General features: G+C 51.9%; 8 protein-coding genes across 8 annotated transcripts; all 8 read left to right on the forward strand.

Moving 5' to 3' along the window:
* Positions 1-72: 72 nt before the first annotated feature.
* On the forward strand, positions 73-1,491 carry DQ04_01941030 (serine/threonine protein phosphatase type 5; the record flags this gene model as incomplete). The annotated part of the gene is made up of 1 exon (XM_009311334.1): positions 73-1,491. The coding sequence occupies one exon, from the start codon at positions 73-75 to the stop codon at positions 1,489-1,491; it is 1,419 nt and encodes a 472-aa protein (XP_009309609.1).
* Positions 1,492-2,118: 627 nt separating this feature from the next.
* Positions 2,119-4,092, forward strand: DQ04_01941040 (putative receptor-type adenylate cyclase GRESAG 4; the record flags this gene model as incomplete). The annotated part of the gene is made up of 1 exon (XM_009311335.1): positions 2,119-4,092. The coding sequence occupies one exon, from the start codon at positions 2,119-2,121 to the stop codon at positions 4,090-4,092; it is 1,974 nt and encodes a 657-aa protein (XP_009309610.1).
* A 215-nt stretch (positions 4,093-4,307) lies between these two features.
* Positions 4,308-6,251, forward strand: DQ04_01941050 (hypothetical protein; the record flags this gene model as incomplete). Its single annotated transcript, XM_009311336.1, has 1 exon — positions 4,308-6,251. The coding sequence occupies one exon, from the start codon at positions 4,308-4,310 to the stop codon at positions 6,249-6,251; it is 1,944 nt and encodes a 647-aa protein (XP_009309611.1).
* A 237-nt stretch (positions 6,252-6,488) lies between these two features.
* DQ04_01941060 (hypothetical protein) lies at positions 6,489-6,872 on the forward strand (the record flags this gene model as incomplete). Its single annotated transcript, XM_009311337.1, has 1 exon — positions 6,489-6,872. One exon carries the CDS (start codon positions 6,489-6,491, stop codon positions 6,870-6,872), a length of 384 nt encoding a protein of 127 aa, XP_009309612.1.
* A 280-nt stretch (positions 6,873-7,152) lies between these two features.
* DQ04_01941070 (hypothetical protein) lies at positions 7,153-11,592 on the forward strand (the record flags this gene model as incomplete). Its single annotated transcript, XM_009311338.1, has 1 exon — positions 7,153-11,592. One exon carries the CDS (start codon positions 7,153-7,155, stop codon positions 11,590-11,592), a length of 4,440 nt encoding a protein of 1,479 aa, XP_009309613.1.
* Positions 11,593-11,842: 250 nt separating this feature from the next.
* DQ04_01941080 (hypothetical protein) lies at positions 11,843-13,201 on the forward strand (the record flags this gene model as incomplete). The annotated part of the gene is made up of 1 exon (XM_009311339.1): positions 11,843-13,201. The coding sequence occupies one exon, from the start codon at positions 11,843-11,845 to the stop codon at positions 13,199-13,201; it is 1,359 nt and encodes a 452-aa protein (XP_009309614.1).
* A 239-nt stretch (positions 13,202-13,440) lies between these two features.
* Positions 13,441-15,909, forward strand: DQ04_01941090 (glucosidase; the record flags this gene model as incomplete). The annotated part of the gene is made up of 1 exon (XM_009311340.1): positions 13,441-15,909. One exon carries the CDS (start codon positions 13,441-13,443, stop codon positions 15,907-15,909), a length of 2,469 nt encoding a protein of 822 aa, XP_009309615.1.
* Positions 15,910-16,337: 428 nt separating this feature from the next.
* Positions 16,338-17,774, forward strand: DQ04_01941100 (putative NADH-ubiquinone oxidoreductase complex I subunit, FT; the record flags this gene model as incomplete). Its single annotated transcript, XM_009311341.1, has 1 exon — positions 16,338-17,774. The coding sequence occupies one exon, from the start codon at positions 16,338-16,340 to the stop codon at positions 17,772-17,774; it is 1,437 nt and encodes a 478-aa protein (XP_009309616.1).
* Positions 17,775-17,822: the final 48 nt, after the last annotated feature.

The following is a 17,822-nucleotide window of genomic DNA, read 5'->3' on the forward strand; positions in this document are numbered from 1 at the left end:
CTCGGGCCCCGTTGCATCTAAGGAATCAAGAGCGTGCGCGTGTGTACCTCATTAACGTCGCAGCCGCAGGCAATGGGAGCTGCTGAGGAGGCGGAACGGCTGAAGGAGCAGGGCAATGAGGCATTCAAGGAGGGTAAGTGGCATCGCGCCATTGAGCTCTACAGCGCAGCCATCGAGCTCTACAAGACACCGGCGCTGCTGTGCAACCGCGCCTTCGCGTACCTCAAGACGGAGCTCCCCGGTGCCGCTCTCGCTGATGCCGACGAGGCGGTGCGGCTCGAGCCTGGGTTCGTTAAGGCGTACTACCGCAAGGCGTCCTCGCACCTATACCTTGGCAAGCACAAGGAGGCAGTGAAGGACTTCAAGACGGTGGTGCAGCTCGTTCCTGGTGATAAGGATGCGCAGGCAAAGCTGGAATTCTGTGAGAAGGAGGTGCGTCGTATCCGGTTTGAGAACGCCATTAACACGCCCGATGGCGAGCCAGTGTCGCGGACAATCAAGCGAGATGCTGGGCGCCCCGACTACGATGGGCCGCGCATTGAAAATGATAAGATCACGCCGCAATTCGTGGAGGCCATGATAGAGCGTTTCCGCGTTGAAAAACTTATTGAGCGACGAGACGTTGTCTTCATATTGTTGGAGGTGCTAAAGCTGTTCAAGAGTTACCCGAACTTTGTGTCAATTGAAGTGCCGGAAGGCCGCAACATCACTGTGTGCGGTGACACACATGGACAGTACTATGACCTTCTCAACATATTCAAGCTCAACGGATGCCCGTCCCCGGAAAACTGGTATCTATTCAACGGCGACTTTGTGGATCGCGGCTCCTACTCGCTTGAGAACGCCGTTACCTTGTTTGCCTACAAGATTTTGTATCCGGACTGCATGTTCATCTCGCGCGGCAACCACGAGAGTTTGTCCATGAACCGCGTCTACGGCTTCGAAGGCGAGGTGACGCAGAAGTACAGCAAGGAGGTCTTCAATCTCTTCTCCGAGGTCTTCAACGCGCTACCGGTCGGTCACGTGATTAACAAGAAAGTTTTCGTCGTGCACGGTGGGCTTTACTCGCGTGACGACGTGACGCTAGACGAGTTGCAGAAGTTTAACCGCTTCCGCGAAATCCCGGAAAATGGACTGCTCAGCGCGAGTCTCTGGGCGGACCCGCAGCCAATGCCGGGCCGGTCGCCGAGCCAGCGTGGCGTTGACTGCCCTTCCTTTGGCCCTGATGTGACCGAGAAGTTCTTGCAGAATAACAACCTGACGTTAGTGGTGCGCTCGCACGAGGTGAAGGATGAAGGCTACGAGGTGGCCCACGACGGCAAGTGCATCACTGTCTTCAGTGCGCCCAACTACTGTGACCAGATGGGCAACAAGGGCGCTTACATACGATTCACAGGTGGAGTCATGAAGCCTAATATCATTGTATTCTCACACGTGCCACACCCCGGAAAGCGGCCCATGTACTACTCATCAGGAATGGGCATCTTCTAAAGGAATGAAAGTAACGCAAGAAAAAAAAAAAGACGGAAAAAAAAATCGCAAGAGAAAAAAAAGCTGTTTAACCTTTGCGTCGTTTTCTATGCGCGTGTACCTCTGGGGATGCTGTTTCGGTGAGCATTGTGGATGCGTTCTTGTGTGTATGCGTGCGTGTGTGTGTGTGTGTGTGAGGGGGAGAGGTAAAGCGAGGGGAGGGTGATCCGTGACCATCTGTAATGCCATAGGCGTGTGTCGACTGCCTCTGTCTGATGCTGTCTCTCTTTTTCTTCTTTCCTCATCATGCGTTTTTTGCATTATTATTATTATTATTATTATTATTTATCGTATTGCTGGAGGTGCGTTGCTAGCGTACTGTGGAAGAAAAGAGGAAAGGGCATGACTTCTCGCGTACGGAGGTGTCTTTTGCTTCTCCTCCTTGCAGCTTTGCTTTCTACGGCAATCGTAGAAGCGGCGCAGACTCCTCCCTTCAATGTAACAGGTGCGGAACAAGAAGTTCGCGTCAATGTCACACACCGAAAGATGGAAAAGCGTATCTACTCTCTCGTAGACCATTTTATACGCACTGGGGTGTACCTTTCGCTTTCGGCTGTGTTTGCTGGATTAACCATAGGCATCATGTGCATGGACACGCTGACGTTTGACATTATTGCAAATAGTGGACCAGAGCCGGACCGCACCTATGCCTCTCAGATACTGCCGTTGCGCCGCCAAGGCCACCAGACACTCTGCACGTTGATTGTGGCAAACATGCTTATGAACGTGCTGGTGGTGCAAGAGGTTGGTGTAATCTTGGAAACCATGCACGAGCTCAACACTCTAGGTGCCATGACAAGTGTTGTAAGTGATAATGATGCACTCGGTGGGTTTATCATTAGCATACTCATCATTATTATCTTCACAGAGATACTTCCCATGTCTATCTGCAAGTCAAAGTACTCTCTGCGAATTGCGGCGGCAGGAAGCGGCTTGGTGCGTGTCGCCATGATTCTTGCATACCCCGTGACCATGCCCATGGGGAAGCTGCTAGACCGTTTCGTGCCGCACGATGCGGGACAGATATACGACCGCAATGAGCTGCGCAAACTTATGATACTTCACTGTGAGGCACACGGAGACCGTAGTGGTCTCGTCAAATCTGAGTTGCAACTTCTGATCGCCGCAATGGACTTTCACGAGAAGAAGGTAAGTGACATCATAACACCAATTGAGAAAACAACCACAGTACAGGCCAACGAAGTCATCACTGCGGAAGTGATTGAGCGTTTGTGGAACAGCGGCCGCTCCCGCATACCTGTCGAGCAATCACCAAATAACTACACCGGCGTCCTTCTCGTAAAGGATCTTCTTACGGTGTCGTTGACAAACACTGGGACGGCGCCCCCAACTATTGGAGACCTTGTTCAAGCCAAATCAAGGCCCTTTGCCACTGTTGGTGTCAACGCGCCGTTGCCGACGATTCTCAAATTTTTTCAACATGCCAAAACACATATGTTACTTGTCTTTACTGGGGATGAGGCTGCTCATGAGAATAATAAAAACGATGAAAATGAACTTCGCATGTACTCTTTCTATCGTAGGTCCCTCTCTCTTGATGAGGGATGCAAAATTGTCGGCGTCGTGACACTGGAGGACGTTGTGGAGGAGCTTATCAAGGAGGAAATTTACGATGAATATGACCGCTATGGGTCCTGTGTTTTCGAGTACGTGGATAACCCGCATATATCTGTACCATTGAAAGGGAGTGGGATCCCCATGCCTCTTCCGGAGCCGACGCAGGTGCCAAGAGCGAATTTTTACTCGTACGGTGTCCACGCGTACGCAAATGTGCACCTGACAGAGGCACAGGTCTGGGCTGTCGCGTACTACTTGACCCGGGCAGTGAAGGCGTTCTTTCTGTGGAATCCTGGCTATGTGAAGATGCTGCTTGACGCTTGTGGTGACCAGCAGCTTATTCCGCCGCCTGATACGGCGGCAAGTACGCCGCACAAACAAAATGCTCGCGAGAGGAGATCATCAAGCTCGAGGTTGTTGTCGCCAAACGCTGCTGAGTGCTCTGGTCTGTTTCGAACTCCTTCAACATCTTGGATGGAGGCTCCCCAAGAGCGGCACAACCCCGATCTCATCTCTAGAGCGGCGGAGGAGCGTTTCGTCTTGTACCGCGATGGCGAACCATCGACGACATTCACGTTGGTGCTTGGAGGCAAAGTGGATATGTTGGTTGGGCCCAACAATTTTCCTCTCAAGCGGCGCTCCTTCGAGTGGCTGGCGGAGGAGGCGTTGACATCACCGTACTATGTCCCTGATTTTGACGCTGTCGTTCTCTCCCCAACGCGAGTGTATCGCATCAGAAAGGACCAATACGAGCAGTATCTTGTTTACAATTCTGTCTACATGCGCGCATATGAGGGGGGTGAGTTGACATCGAAAAAACACACAGACACAGTTCACCGTCCCATATCACGGGTGTCTTCAGCCCAACCAGTGGGGACTGCTGCAGTGCACACCTCGCGTATGGGCGACAAGGACACATTGTTGGTGTCTCCTCGCAGTCGCAAATTGTATGGGACATTTGGCGATGATGTCAAATTACCATAAAGTTTAAAATTGTTTGTTTCTTTGCTTGTATTTGTGTTTGCTCTGTTGCGTCCCCAAAGCCTTTTTTATTGCTGGTTTAATGCTCCTTCTTTTCCTTTTTATTGATCTGTTGTTTTTTTTTCTTTTTGTACCCCCACGTGCTCCCCTTCATTTTGTGTGTGTGTGTGTGTGTGTGTGTGTCTGTGTTTACGTTTCGTCTTCTTTCAGACTCCTGTATGGGATTTAGGCGAGTGGGATCGTACGCTCCTCTCCTGTGGCTATGGACAGCTGCTGAGGCAATGGCCGCGGCAGGGGCGAAGGACACCAAAGAAGAAGGCGCCATTGCCAACGGCTACGCAGCGTGGCCATTCCCGTTGTTGCTAAGTGTTTGTGTCCTCAATGTTGCACTTGCTGCCATGTTTGCCGGGCTTACTATTGGTCTGTTTGGAATGGACTTCATCATGCTCGATATCATATCATCCGCGGGCAAAGAGCCTGACCGAACGTACGCCAAGAAAATTCTTCCAATACGAAGGTATGGCCATCAGCTCTTGGCGACTCTCCTTATCGGAAACATGCTGGCAATAGTTGTCATTTCGCAAATGGTGGCGGCCATGGTGCGTTCCACAGAGTTTGTTAACTTTATTGTTGCCACCGTAGTTGTGTTCGTGTTGGCTGAAATCATACCCATGGGTGTCTGTAACAAGGGACCGTATGCCTTGTGGGTGGGGGCGAAGAGTGCCCCTATTGTGTCCATTGCTCTTTTCTTGCTTTACCCCGTGGCGAAGCCACTGGGGATGTTGCTAGAGTGCCTCGTTACTCATGACGAGGGGCTCGTTTACGACCGAAATGAATTAAAAAAGTTACTCCGCATCCATTTCGAAAAGTATGCCGACAAATGTGGACTTGGAGACGATGAGATGCGTATGATTACTGGAGCCCTCGAGATGAACGAAGCCAACCTTTCAGGGATTCTTACACCACTAGATAGAACCCAGATGCTAGCGAGTACTCTTCCCCTTACCCGAAAACTTCTGGAACAACTGTGGATATGTGGAAAGTCACGACTACCCGTGTACGCTAACGATTGCCCTTCGGACATCATTGGTGTGCTGTACGTGAGGGATCTTATCAATATCCCGTTGCAGCAGATGGATGGGAACCTCACCGTTGGGAGTCTGTTAGATTTGAATCCGCGTGATATTTTCATTGTTCCTGATACGATGATGCTTCATGAGTTATTGCGTGTCTTTTTATCGAAGACTTCGCACCTTCTCCTTGTGGAGAAAGAACTGGTAGAAAATCAGTTGAGCGAGGTGGGAGGAGAAGGAGTGGGAGCAGGGGCAGCCAATATGACAACAGTATCAGAGGATCGGCACACTGTGCCGTCACAGGTTAAGGTTATTGCATCCCGATCATCACCAGCTAGTAGGTCCCCGCGTCATATTATAGGCATTGTGACTCTGGAGGACGTCATTGAGCGCATCATAAAGGCCGACATCTATGATGAGTATGATCAGAGCATGGAAGAGAGTGACAGTAAATTGAGGAAGGAAGAAGGCCATGGCGAAGAGGGTGAGACCGGGTTTCAGAAAATTAGCCCCGTGCCGCGTGTAGCGCCACGTGTCAACTTCTACTCTTACGTGGTGGAGAATGAAGGTGCGGGCGCTGACGACACCCTGACCACAGAACAAAAATGGGCACTCGCAAGCTTCTTCATCAATTCGTACGTGGCGTTCGCAATGTGGAGCCTACCACAGGTGAAGTGTTTCATTGACTACATTGGTGACCGCGTTGTGCGGCTGCCGGAGCAGGGCGAGGAGGGCCCCGTGCTCTACAGGCGTGGCGAGCGGAGTGACGCCTTCACGCTTCTACTCAGCGGTGGTGTGCGTATCGTTGTGGGCGATGGCGCGTTCACAGCAGAAAAGCGCAGCTTCTCGTCGTTTGGAGAAGTGGTACTCCTGCGGGAGGGCATCTTCGTGCCAGACTACACAGCAGTTATTTCCCGCACGAGCCGGTATATTCGTTTCACTTGGCGTGAGCTGCGCGAGGCGGAGCGACGCATTGGCGTGGGGTGCAAAGGCCGCCAGACAACGGGCACAACAATGACAACCACATTTCAACGAGTAGCAGATGAGGGAAAAAGACGTGTCGTGGACGAGGATATTCCCCTGCCTTGATAACAGCAATAGTAGTTGCCTACCGAAGGTAAGCGTTCGCTTCTTTCATTTTTGTTTATTATTGCGTTGGGTTGCATATCTATATATGTATGTATATATAGATGCGCCGTTTCATGTTTGTAATATCACTGACACTTCTTTGTCTACCTGCGACAAGTCTATTTGTGTGCTCAAGTTTACCTCATTCTACTCTTTCCCCTTTGCTTTGGTTTTAAATGGGGGACGTGACGAAGCACGATGGACACCGAGGAGGGAGAGTTCATAGTATGTGGGAGCTGTGGTACAGCCAAGGACATACAGTTTGACGAGCTTGTGGGCGTGATCGAGGGTTTCATGGTGAACTTCGACCCCAGCGCTGTTCTCAAGCGACTGCCCCCAATTTCCTCGGTCACTGACGACCACGAGAGACACGTACTGCACAAGGGCGTGCTTGCGCAGGTGGAGGCGGAGCTAGACGCCTATGTATTGGAGAACTGTCCATCCATTGAGTCCATGGAGGATGCGGCAAGTCTCCTCTTGGCCCGCAGCGGTGAGATCGCGGACGAGGTGTGGGACTTCATTAGCGAGGGCTGCTTTGACTACTCTGCCTTTGTTGAGATGTGGGGAAACAGCGAGAAATGAAGTGGAACCGAAAGAGTTGGGAGAGGACAGGAGAGGAGAGAGAAAAGGAAGAAGAATAGATCAATGGATATGTGAAGGACAAGAAAGGTACCATGATAATGTTTGGATCGAGAATATGGTCAGGAGTGAGGGTCGTGCATGTTGCATTTTAGAAAGAAGTACCAGCGGGCCCGATCACATCGAAATTATTTTCCTTTACTTTGCCTGTTGGTGTTTCACATGCACTTTTGAAGCAAGGAAAAGGGTGGCTGAGGAACACAACTGTTGTTGAAGAGGTTCTATGTTATTCAGGGATTTCACGTTCCTGTGGGAACCGTACAGGGCGGCGCGTGATGAGAACGAGCTGCAAGAGGCCTTCATCACCGCAACGGAGAGGATCACTGAGAAAAAGCAGCTTCCGCCCGAATACCGCATTGCAGTGTGTCGGTTGCTCTGTTCCTGTGTAGGTGATCAGGGGCTTATGGATGTATTCTACGGCTTGCTACTGCCGCCACCGTACCGCCTAGAGGAAGTGTATGATCGGCAGATGACACGACAAGAACTGGAGGAGGCTATGGACATCATTCCGCCCGAGTTGGATCCCGTCATAACACTTCTCCCTTTTAATCTGGCGGTTCGCACAGGCGTGTACGACGCGCATTTGCGTGCTGCGGTTCGCCGTCTTTGTTGGCTATTTGCGATACCCTTTGATCTCGTTGAGGCACGCGAGGGTGCATTGGTGGATGCAGTGGCGTCTTCTCCGTCGCCCTCGGGAGACGATGGCTTTTTGGGGCTTCGGGAAAAACAGCAGGCTGTGCGATCCCACAAGGAGGAAAAGAATAGTAGTGTGCGCCGTGTGGCGACTGTCGGAACGTTCGCAGCGGTTGGCGGAATAGCGCTTGTTTTTACAGGAGGTCTTGCGGCCCCGTTCATTGCGCCTGCGCTCAGCGCCCTTGCCAGCGCCACCACCTCGACGCTCGTCTTCGCTGGTGCTACTGGTGGCGCGTTGCTAGGCAGCACGGCGGCAGCGGTGGTTATGGGAGGACTGGTCGGAGCAGCCACACACACCGCAGCTCTCGTCGCTGTCGTCACGCCGGTGCTGACAGTAGCCCATATGACCGTCATGTTCGGTATTGGCGGGGCGAGCTTGGCAGGATACAGGGCGTATCGCCGCACAGCAGACTCAGATGTGTTTATGATCCGCTCCACCACGGAGATTGAGGAGCTTCCGCCCTTTGTGGACGGCAACGACAATGCTTTGCTTTCGGTGCTTAGCGAGAGCCAGAAGGTGCAGTGGAGGGATGCCAGCCGACGGGTGGCAGCAGAGGACAAGGATCACGATTTATGGATGAGTGTCCAGACCGTCTTGGAGGAGACGACAAGAGGTGGAATTGTTGTACCAGCGCACACACGTGCGGTTGCAATGCAGAACTTGGCTACAAGCGATCAATTTCAACGTCGCATGCGTTGCCTCACGTTCGCTGTGCAATGCTCATTGCGGGGATACCGATTGGAGTTGAAGGCTGTAAAGCTAATAGCCGGTACTTGGGGTCTTGTGCCACCAAAGATCATCGGAGAGGATAGCGCTGGCATTTTTGTGTCTCTTAATCGCTACGCTCGCCCCACTGGCGCGGGGTGTGCGGTATGCTACAACATCGTTCCAGTGGCAAAGGCAGGTATGGTGGCTGCGGCTGCCTGTATGCTGCGTCTCTGGGTATTAGCTGAACTTTCTCTCCTGGGCAATTTGATCATTTCAGTTGCTGTTACCAGTGTCCGAGAGGCGTTTAAACCGCGGGAGACACTCAAAAAGCTCCGCGAGGAAATTTTTGACTCTGATAATACACTTACTATCCAGAACATACTTGTGGAGACTCGCTTTTCGCCGATGCCGTTTGTTCTTATTTCGGAATTGACCGAAGAAGGCGATGCATCTAAGGAATGTTCTGGTGCTGCTACCTTTCCAGCCAAGGAGATACAACAACGCATTGTGGAAACCATGAATACAGTGTCGGCGCGCCGCCAGATTGGGGTGTCAATTGTAAATAACTCTAAGCACTTGGTACGTGTACTTAGGTGTGTGCTCCTAAATGGTGTGCGAAGCTCTAAATCGCCCCATAACACAACCAACATTGACTCTAAACGGGCGTCACTCGATGTGTTTACCAACGCTAATATGAGTCTGATGGGGGCTGAAGGTTTCTTCCTTATCGAGGTTGTAAATGGCAATATTCACGACACCATACAGGTTCTGCATCGAGTACTCTACATGAAGCTTCAGTTTGAGGTGAGCGCTTGGAACAACATCAACGTAGCCTGTGTGGCAAGGTTATCTTTGCAGGGACTTATGGAGTATCCCTTGAGCTTGGAGCAGTTGCCTAGTAGTAGACCCATGCCCATTCCGATGTTAGGATCCTTTGTATCAGCAGACCTCCGCGTAAACACGAATCTGCACATGGTTGAACTGCGCATAGAAGACTTTGTTGAACGTGCTGTGATTACAGAAATACATAAGTCCCCCTCGCTCACGATAGCTGTTGGTGGTTTTGTTTCAATCTTTGACCAGCGGAGGCCTCAGCAGGACCAACAAGTGGCGCTCTGGGCCCCTTTTCTACCTGGTGCCCGCTTGTTTGGCGCGACGGAGGCGTATGTGGTGCACTGGGAAGATGAATATCAGACAAAGTTTGGTCGCACCATTAACGCGGGATCAACGACGCCAATCATCGATCGTCTTGGTGACAAAGTTGTTTCGACTGCAACTGATGCAGCAAAAGACTATTTCCTGCAAGGCGCTCTCTTTGTCGGCCTTCGTGCGCTCGATGCTCTTAAAGGGACCTTCTCACTGCCAATGTATGCTGTTTGGGCAACTGGCGTGATCGACAATGTTTTTGCCACACTTTCAAACCGCGCAAGCTATACAGGGAAGGATCTGGCGGGGGCCCTCTTAGACCCGCATAAGGGTAATCGCCCTGTTTCTCTTATTGGTTTTGGTTTCGGGTCACGTGTCATTGTGGAGTGTTTGCGCGAGCTAAATCGTGTAGAGGCGTTTGGTGTTGTTGAAAATGTGTTTCTGATGGGATCGACAGTAACATCCTCCCGAGCATTGTGGCGGGAGCTGCGACGTGTTGTGGCTGGTCGCATCGTCAATATCTACTCCCGCAGTGACTGGCTTCTTTGGCTTATGTACAAGATGAACGAAGCGGCACTGCGGCCGATGGCTGGTATCAGTCCTGTGAACGTTCCTGGTGTAGAAAACTTCGACGTGACGTTTCTCGTCAAGAGTCATATTGACTACGCGTCGAAGCTGCGAGAGATTGTATCTGCCATACCCGAGCGTCCAACACGGAAAATGTATGAGAGATCGGCAGGAAGCCCTGGTGCGGTTGTGGAGCTTGGTGCGATGAGGTCAGTGTCGGAGCGCATAAGTTCCTCCATGGGCTCCTTTTTGGGTGGCGAGCCGTGTGCAACACTGGCGATCGCGAACCGAATGGTGTCTGACGTAAAGGAGCTCAGCACGGAGCTGAAGTACGTCACACATGTGGTCCATGGCGGGTACTTCGATTTTGAGCCGCCGGAGTCGGTCCCGTCGTCACGTTGCGCCGTCTGCGGCGTGATTGGTTGTGGAGACGACGCTGTTGAAAACACCTTGAGTGGGGCGGTAACGTACATGCTTCCCCTCGATAGTGCCTCGGCGGATGTGTTGCTTATCATTTTCTTCCACGCGGTGGCTGAAGGGGATATGCTGCTCGCTGCTACTGCAGATGTGCGCATGGTTGACCGGTCACGTGGTAGTGGTGACGCCGGGACGGACGCTGAACGTCGGAAGCTGTTAGAGTTGGCCCAAAAAGAGGCAGCGGATCCCGAGCGGATACGTTTGAGATGCGAGAGCGCCGGACAAGCGTGGCACGGTGACCCACGCACATTCAGTTTCACCGTTAACCTTGACGGTGTGTTTCGCGACGGCAGCAAGGAGGCCGTCTTCCGCGTCACAACCGAGTTTATAGGCAAATGTAATTTCATGGTGGGTGTGGTGGCACTCTTGACACAATCTTCAACTCGGTTGCAACGTGCAAAGATTACGGCAGCTCTCTTTGATGAGAATTACCATATGGGGGAGCCGCCAAGCATGGTGACACCTGTGAAGTTGGAATTGATGACTCGCACCTTGAATGAGTTTAGCAGTAAATTTTCTATGCAGATCAAGAATGAGCAGCAGCAGGAGGAGGAGGAGGAAATGTCATTCCAGCCAATTGTATTGGTTAATTGCAGTGAAACGACATTCTTTTGCACAGGCGTCAGTGATAAAAGTGATTTTTTTGACGCAGCGGCTGGTCTCGAGTGGATTTGTCTTCCTTCACCAGAGCTTCCATCGCGGAGTTGCGTTGTGACGGCTGTGCGACGTTTTTCCACTACCTCCACATCATCACCATCCTCACTCGTTCCTTCGCAGGAGAAGCAGCAGGGTGATAACGCCGTGCTCGATGCCGTCGTGCTTGACGGTGACTGTGGTCGCTGCGAAGTGAAGATTTTAGCTGGTGCTGGTGGAGGAGTTGATGTGGCGTGCTGCTTCGAGCCTGCACCCTCTGCAGATGGAAACGGCAGTGTGTCTGAGACACGCGTGGAGGTAGGCGGGGTATCTTTTATAATTGTGACCATCTCGTGGACGCCGAAAACAAAGGGTTCCGAGGGCGACTTGGAAGAGTCTTCAAGCTGTAGCAACGGTGGTTGGATTCTTATCGAATGAGTTTCTCTTGTAGTTATTAATTAGTTTTTTTTTTCTTTTTTTGTTTCTCCCTTCCTTCGGTTTCGCCTTGCTGTATTCGCATGATTTGTTCTCAAAGTCTCTATACATTCTCTATGCGTATGTGTTGGCGTGAACGGAGTCCTGTTTGTCGAGATGAGTCGCCTTATGCTTTGTGTAGTTGTTTGCTTGGAACCTTGTTTCCTTAGATTATGCGTATATCTTTTGTTGTTTGTCTCTTGAAGTTGAATGCATGGCAGATGCATACCGGCTGTTGCAGAGTGAGAGACTCGACACACTGACGAGGTTCTGCGCGAGCCACAAGTTGGATATTGCCGATGTGTGGGTCCCTCTGCAGTTGCTGCGCTCCACGCGAGGGAAGGACGACACTCCAGTGCAAATTTCACCTGCCACCGCCGTTGTGCTGCTGAACCATGCCACAGGTCAGCTGTTCACTCGCCGGTCGGACATCTTGGCTCACCTCCCCCTGTTATTTGTTGACGCGTCGAACCTCGCCATCCCGCCCAATGTGGTGCCCGAGGGCTGCATCATATTTGCTCGCGCCACCACAGGCATGTCAAAGAAGCGTCTGCCGAAGGGCATCACGCTGCTTCATCGCCCAATCACAAGTACACAGGCTGTTGCGGAAGGTTCTGCCCTCGTGGAGGAGGGAGATGACCCACAGCAGCTGTTGAGGCACACGCGAACGAGTACGGAAAGCGCTACCGATATGTCCACTGTTGCAGGAGGCCCCAATGGCTCCTTAGGGAAGCGGAGCAAACGGGCAAGAAGCGATGCAGTGTTTGAAGAACATCTGCAAAAGGCCCTGGAAGCGTCTGGCAGTGAGCGTGCTGCCCACGGGAGTACCATCATAACGGAAACAATGGCAAACCTCATTCGAGTGCGTGACGCTGTGCCCCTTCACTTTATGACGCACGGGAAGACAGAGACATCGCTGCGTGTGAAGGAGGTCTCGTGGAATATACCAGATGGACGTATAATGTACCGTATTTTTAGACGGAGTGGTTCGTCAGACGCCTCTACCAAATCAACCTATACGGACGCTGCGCGCTTCATTGCCGTTTTTATTATTGACAATGTCCTTCTCAGACGGGAGCCGATACATGCTTATCTGCAGCACGGGAACCCGTCCTGGTCCTTGATTGATCTGGAATTGCTGACTGCGGCGCAGAAGCTGGTGGAGAAGGGCTATCGTATCGTCCTCTTGGATCACTACCCCTCGCTTCACCATGGAAATGTCTTTGCTCTCGAGGCAAAACTACACCCAATAGCAGAGCTTTGTCAGAAGCACTTCAAGTGCGATGTGACAGTGGTGCTGTCGACGATGTCTTACATCAGCGCCTCACACAGGCGTGATGGCATGCCCTTCGTTCTCCCGTACTCTGGGGTGTGGCAGTTCTTCATCGCCCAGCTTAACGGTGGACTTCGCGCCGATGCGGAATCGTTGCTTGTGGGTGCTGCAGCAGATGACGCAAGTGGAAGCAGCGCAAATCCCTCGTCTCAGGGGAAGAGAGACGCACAGTTTGCGATGAACTGTGGTCTCCGCTATGTTGATGGAGCAGCACTGAAACAGGAACTTAGGCAATCCTGATCTCCATTCTCATTGCCTTACGGATGAACGTATAAGAGCAGTGTGTTTCTTTTTGATGCTACTCCATGATTACACTTGCAACAATACGCCTTCTTTTTTTTTTGTGTTTTCTTATTACCTACTTTTATTGTTTTCTGTTGATGTTGTTGTGTTTTTTTTTTGTTGTGTTTGCTTGGTGTGTGGGGTGGGCGTTAAAGATTTGAAGTTTCTCTGGAATTACCATAAACCAGCAAATTATCATGACGGGAATTTTGTTCTGGGGCTTCCGATACGAGCTGCCGATGCTGCTGCTTCTGCTGCCTGCGGCTGTATTGCTTGCGACAGGGAGCGTAAGCGGCCATGAAATTGCAAAGGTGGATTCTAAAGCTTCTCTAGACGTTTCTGACTACGGTAATGGCATTTTGCGGCTTAAATTGAGGCCACAAACGGAATGGTATTACGAAGTCGAGAATGTCGTGGTACGGGACCCGGAGAGTGGACGGCTTGACTCAAGCTGCACGGCAGCCAGCTGCACCGTTCGAAGCGGGCCGTGTGTCATGACAACGAGCGTCGTAGAGGATATTTTCCAGGCGGCATACCACTGTGGCGGTTCCCATTTTACATCCCTGAATGTATCGCTGGCCACTCTGGATGCGCCGTCTGTGACGTTTGCTTTTCCCTCCGCCCGGCGCCTCTACGGTGTCCCCGAGCACGCGATGGATTTAGCGCTCCATGAAAATGTGACGTATGACATGTATAACACGGACTCTTTTCAATACAAAATCGACAATCCACAGTCGCTTTACGGTACAGTCCCTTTCCTTCTCGCTCATTCTGCAACGGCCTCCACGGGTGTGCTTTTCCTCAACAGTGCTGGCATGACACTGCATGTGCGATTCGGTGAGACAGTAGGGTGTACATGGAACGCGGAGGCTGGTGTTGTCGACTTGTTTTTATTTCCTGGACCGACGCCAGCAAAAGTACAGCAGCAACATGCCTCCATCACAGGTGCCACCATGCTGCCGCCGTACTTCAGCCTGGGTTATCATCAGTGCCGTTGGAACTATCGCAACACTAACGACTGTCTGAGTGTCGATCAGGGCTTTGACCGGCACAACCTGCCGTACGATACCCTGTGGCTCGATATTGAACATACAGACGGCAAGAAGTACTTTACCTGGGACAAACATAACTTCCCTGAACCTGCGGTGCTTGTCAAGGCTCTGGCATCGAAGGGACGAAAACTCGTCACTATCAAGGACCCACACGTCAAGCGTGAGGCTGGTTATCATGTGCATGAGGAAGCGGTGAAAGGCAATCATTATGTGAAGGGGTCAGACGGGAAAAGCGACTACGAGGGTAAATGCTGGCCCGGGCTGAGCTCATGGGTTGATTTTTACAACAAGCGAACAAGAGACTGGTATGCCTCACTCTTCCATCATGACCGCTATGAGGGAAGTAGTCACGACGTACATACATGGGTAGACATGAACGAACCATCAGTGTTCGAGGTCCCTGACAAGACGATGTCCCGCGACGCCATGCACACTAGTGACAGTGGTAGGCTGGTTTCGAACAAGTACGTACATAATATGTACTCATTCTTCAGCGTGATGACTGCTCACCAAGGACACATTGAGAGTAGTAAGGGTCTTGAGCACGCCATGCGGCCATTTATTCTAACGCGGAGTTTCTTCTCCGGTTCACAGCGTTATGCAGCAATGTGGACTGGCGACAACATGGCACACTGGGATCACTTCAAAAACTCTTTCCCAGAGTTGTTGTCTATCTCAGTGTCAAACTACGCATTCTGTGGTGCTGATATAGGCGGATTTCTCTATGAACCGGATGAGGAACTCTTTGTACGATGGATGCAAGGTGGTGTATTTTACCCATTTATGCGAGCGCACGCACACTTGGAGACTAAGCGGCGTGAGCCGTGGATGTTCAGCGAAGCTGCAACGGATCGTATTCGCGTTGCGTTGGCGCTTCGCTACTCTCTCCTACCGTATCTGTACACGCAGTTCTTCCTCAGCCACAAGACAGGATCCACTGTTTTGCGCCCACTCTTCTACGAGTTCCCCCACGATGAGACACTGTACGACGAACAATACACGTTCATGTTCGGGCCCTCGCTCCTCGTCTCGCCTGTGCTCGAGCGGGGCGCGAAGGAGAAAGTCGTTACGGTGCCTGCGGGGGCTGTGTGGTATTCATACACCACGGGTGAGGTGGTGCCGCCCGGCCCCCTGCACATGGCGGTTGACATGGACACCATTCCGCTCTTTCTGCGCGGCGGTCACATCATACCGGCAAAGCTGCGTCTGCGGCGTGGCACGTACAGTGCCCAGCATGATCCCTTCACACTCTACATCGCGTTAAACGAGCGTGGCAATAGCGACGGGGATCTTTTTATTGACGACGGCGAGTCCTTCGCTTACGAATCGGGGGCTTACATTCATCGCCGGTTCTCCTTCACAGAGAACCGTCTCACATGTACGGCACATCCTGAAGCCATGCAATCCTCCACATTCTCCACTGTGCGAAACAGAGTGGAGCGTGTTATCATATTTGGTTACCAAGGTCGACCCAAGCGCGTTATTGTGGAAACAGCAGCGCAGTCGCTCCTTGTTGGACAAGAAATTGAGTACGAATTGCAAGGCGGGGCACTGGTTCTGCGCAAACCCGACTTGCCTGTTATGGATGATTGGAGTATCACATTGGAGCAATAACTAGAGGTTTTGCTTTAGCAGAAAAAGGCCGCTATTTTCTAAAGTGTGAAGGAGTTCTGCTGGTCTTTGTGGGGGTAAGGGGTGAAAATAGCAGTAGTGGGGAGTGAGAGGTGTCTGTGTGTGTGTGTGTCTGTGTGTGGCAACGCTCCTTATTGGAGACACAGCGAAGGAATTGCAGAGGATAGTGTGCGAGAAATGAAGATGAGCTCTAAAAGCAACGCAGAAGCAAAAAAAAAGCCGAAAAGGAAAGGGAAAAGGAAGATGGCAAATGATGACGAGGAATTATCGCCACTGCTGACTTTTTTCTTGCTTCCTTTTCTCCCCTTCCTGCTTGTCCGTCCTTCCCTCTTGCTTTTTTGCCCTACCCTGCCTTGTGTGCTATTTCTGCGTTCTGTGCAAGTAGGAAAGAAACGAGAGGGAAAAACGCGATGCGTCGCTGGGGAAGTGGTGCCGCGTGCCGCGTGGCGGCGACGTCGATGCGTGCATTCTGGGACCCGTACGGCCACCAGCCGGAGTCCATGTTTCTCGATCGCAAGGACTTGGAGCAGATGTACCCCACCCGCAAGCCAAAGACCACGGGTGGTGAATTTGGTTATGAGCGAGGCCCGTACTGGGCTGCAATGCTTGTTCCGAACCCGGCGGTGCGACTACCGCACGAACGCCGCCGCCTGAACCCTAAGCCTGCGAGACGGGTAACAGTGTTCGGAGCCAGCGGTTACCTCGGCGCGGAGATTGTGCGGGAGCTCTGCGAACACCCCGACATTGAGAAGGTATGTGCCACAACGCGCTACCCTACCCTCATCCCAGCTGGATCCGACCTTGACCTGCTCCTCCAGAAGTACCCTGAGAAGATTGAACTCCACGAGTGTGACGTGACGGACCGCATTCAAGTCAACGTGGCGTCCAATGGCAGTGATACGCTGGTGTTCGCTGTCGATTATCACGCAGAATACGCCAACAATAGCCACCATGACGTATTTTTGACAGGGGCTACCAATGTGAGCTGGACAGCGCGTAGTGTACGGGCGGAACGTGTGATCTTCTGCAATGGTCTGGATGCAACGTTTGCCTCCGAGTCAAATTACTGTGACTTCCGTGCCCGTGCAGAGGATGCGGTGGGCGCCAACCACCCAGATGCGACAATTATTCGTTTTGGTCCACTGTATGGGAAGAAATATCGCTATCGGGGTCTTGGACGCTACATTTATCCAGCGTGCTTCCCCAATACCCTAGTGCAGCCGACGTGGGTTGTGGATGCGGCGCGGGCTGTGGTGCGTTGCTCAATGGCTCACCGGGCTGTGCGCTACAAGTTCGATTTGGGTGGTCCCCAGACACTGACGCACGTTGAGGGGTTTCGAAACATTTCCTCACACTTCAACGGTCGTCTCGTTTTCCCCTGCTATCGGGGTATTGGGCGCTTCTTTGGCAAGCTACTGCCGTGGACTGTGCCAAACCCATGGTTTGATGACAACTGGATTTTGACCTATGAGCTGGATCAAGTAAACCGCCGTAGCACACTTTTTGACCGTCTCGCATCATGGGAGCGTATCGCGTACACACCGCACACCATACAGGAGGCAGCTGAGATTGAAAAGGGCGAAGTGAAACTCCCTCCTCTTCACGAGCTAGACGTAGCTTATAAAGCGCTTGAGGCAGCGGACAAGGCTGCCTTTGATTTAGAAGAAGAAAATGCTAAGAAATACGGCATTCACCGAGCCAAGGCCGAACCTGGTTTTGGCCGCACCGATGGCTTGGAGGCGCTCGCACAAGAGATATATCCGGGACAACAATTCCGCATCAAGCCGCTAGAGGGCGCGAAGTACCCGTCCAATGTCAAGAATCCAGGACCAGTGGCCATCCAATAAGTTGGGTGCGTGTAGAAGTATTGCTTTTCTTTCTTTGTTTTTTTTTTT

Source organism: Trypanosoma grayi, assembly GCF_000691245.1.
Source record: "Trypanosoma grayi strain ANR4 Tgr_194_V1, whole genome shotgun sequence".
Classification (NCBI taxonomy): Eukaryota; Euglenozoa; class Kinetoplastea; order Trypanosomatida; family Trypanosomatidae; genus Trypanosoma; species Trypanosoma grayi.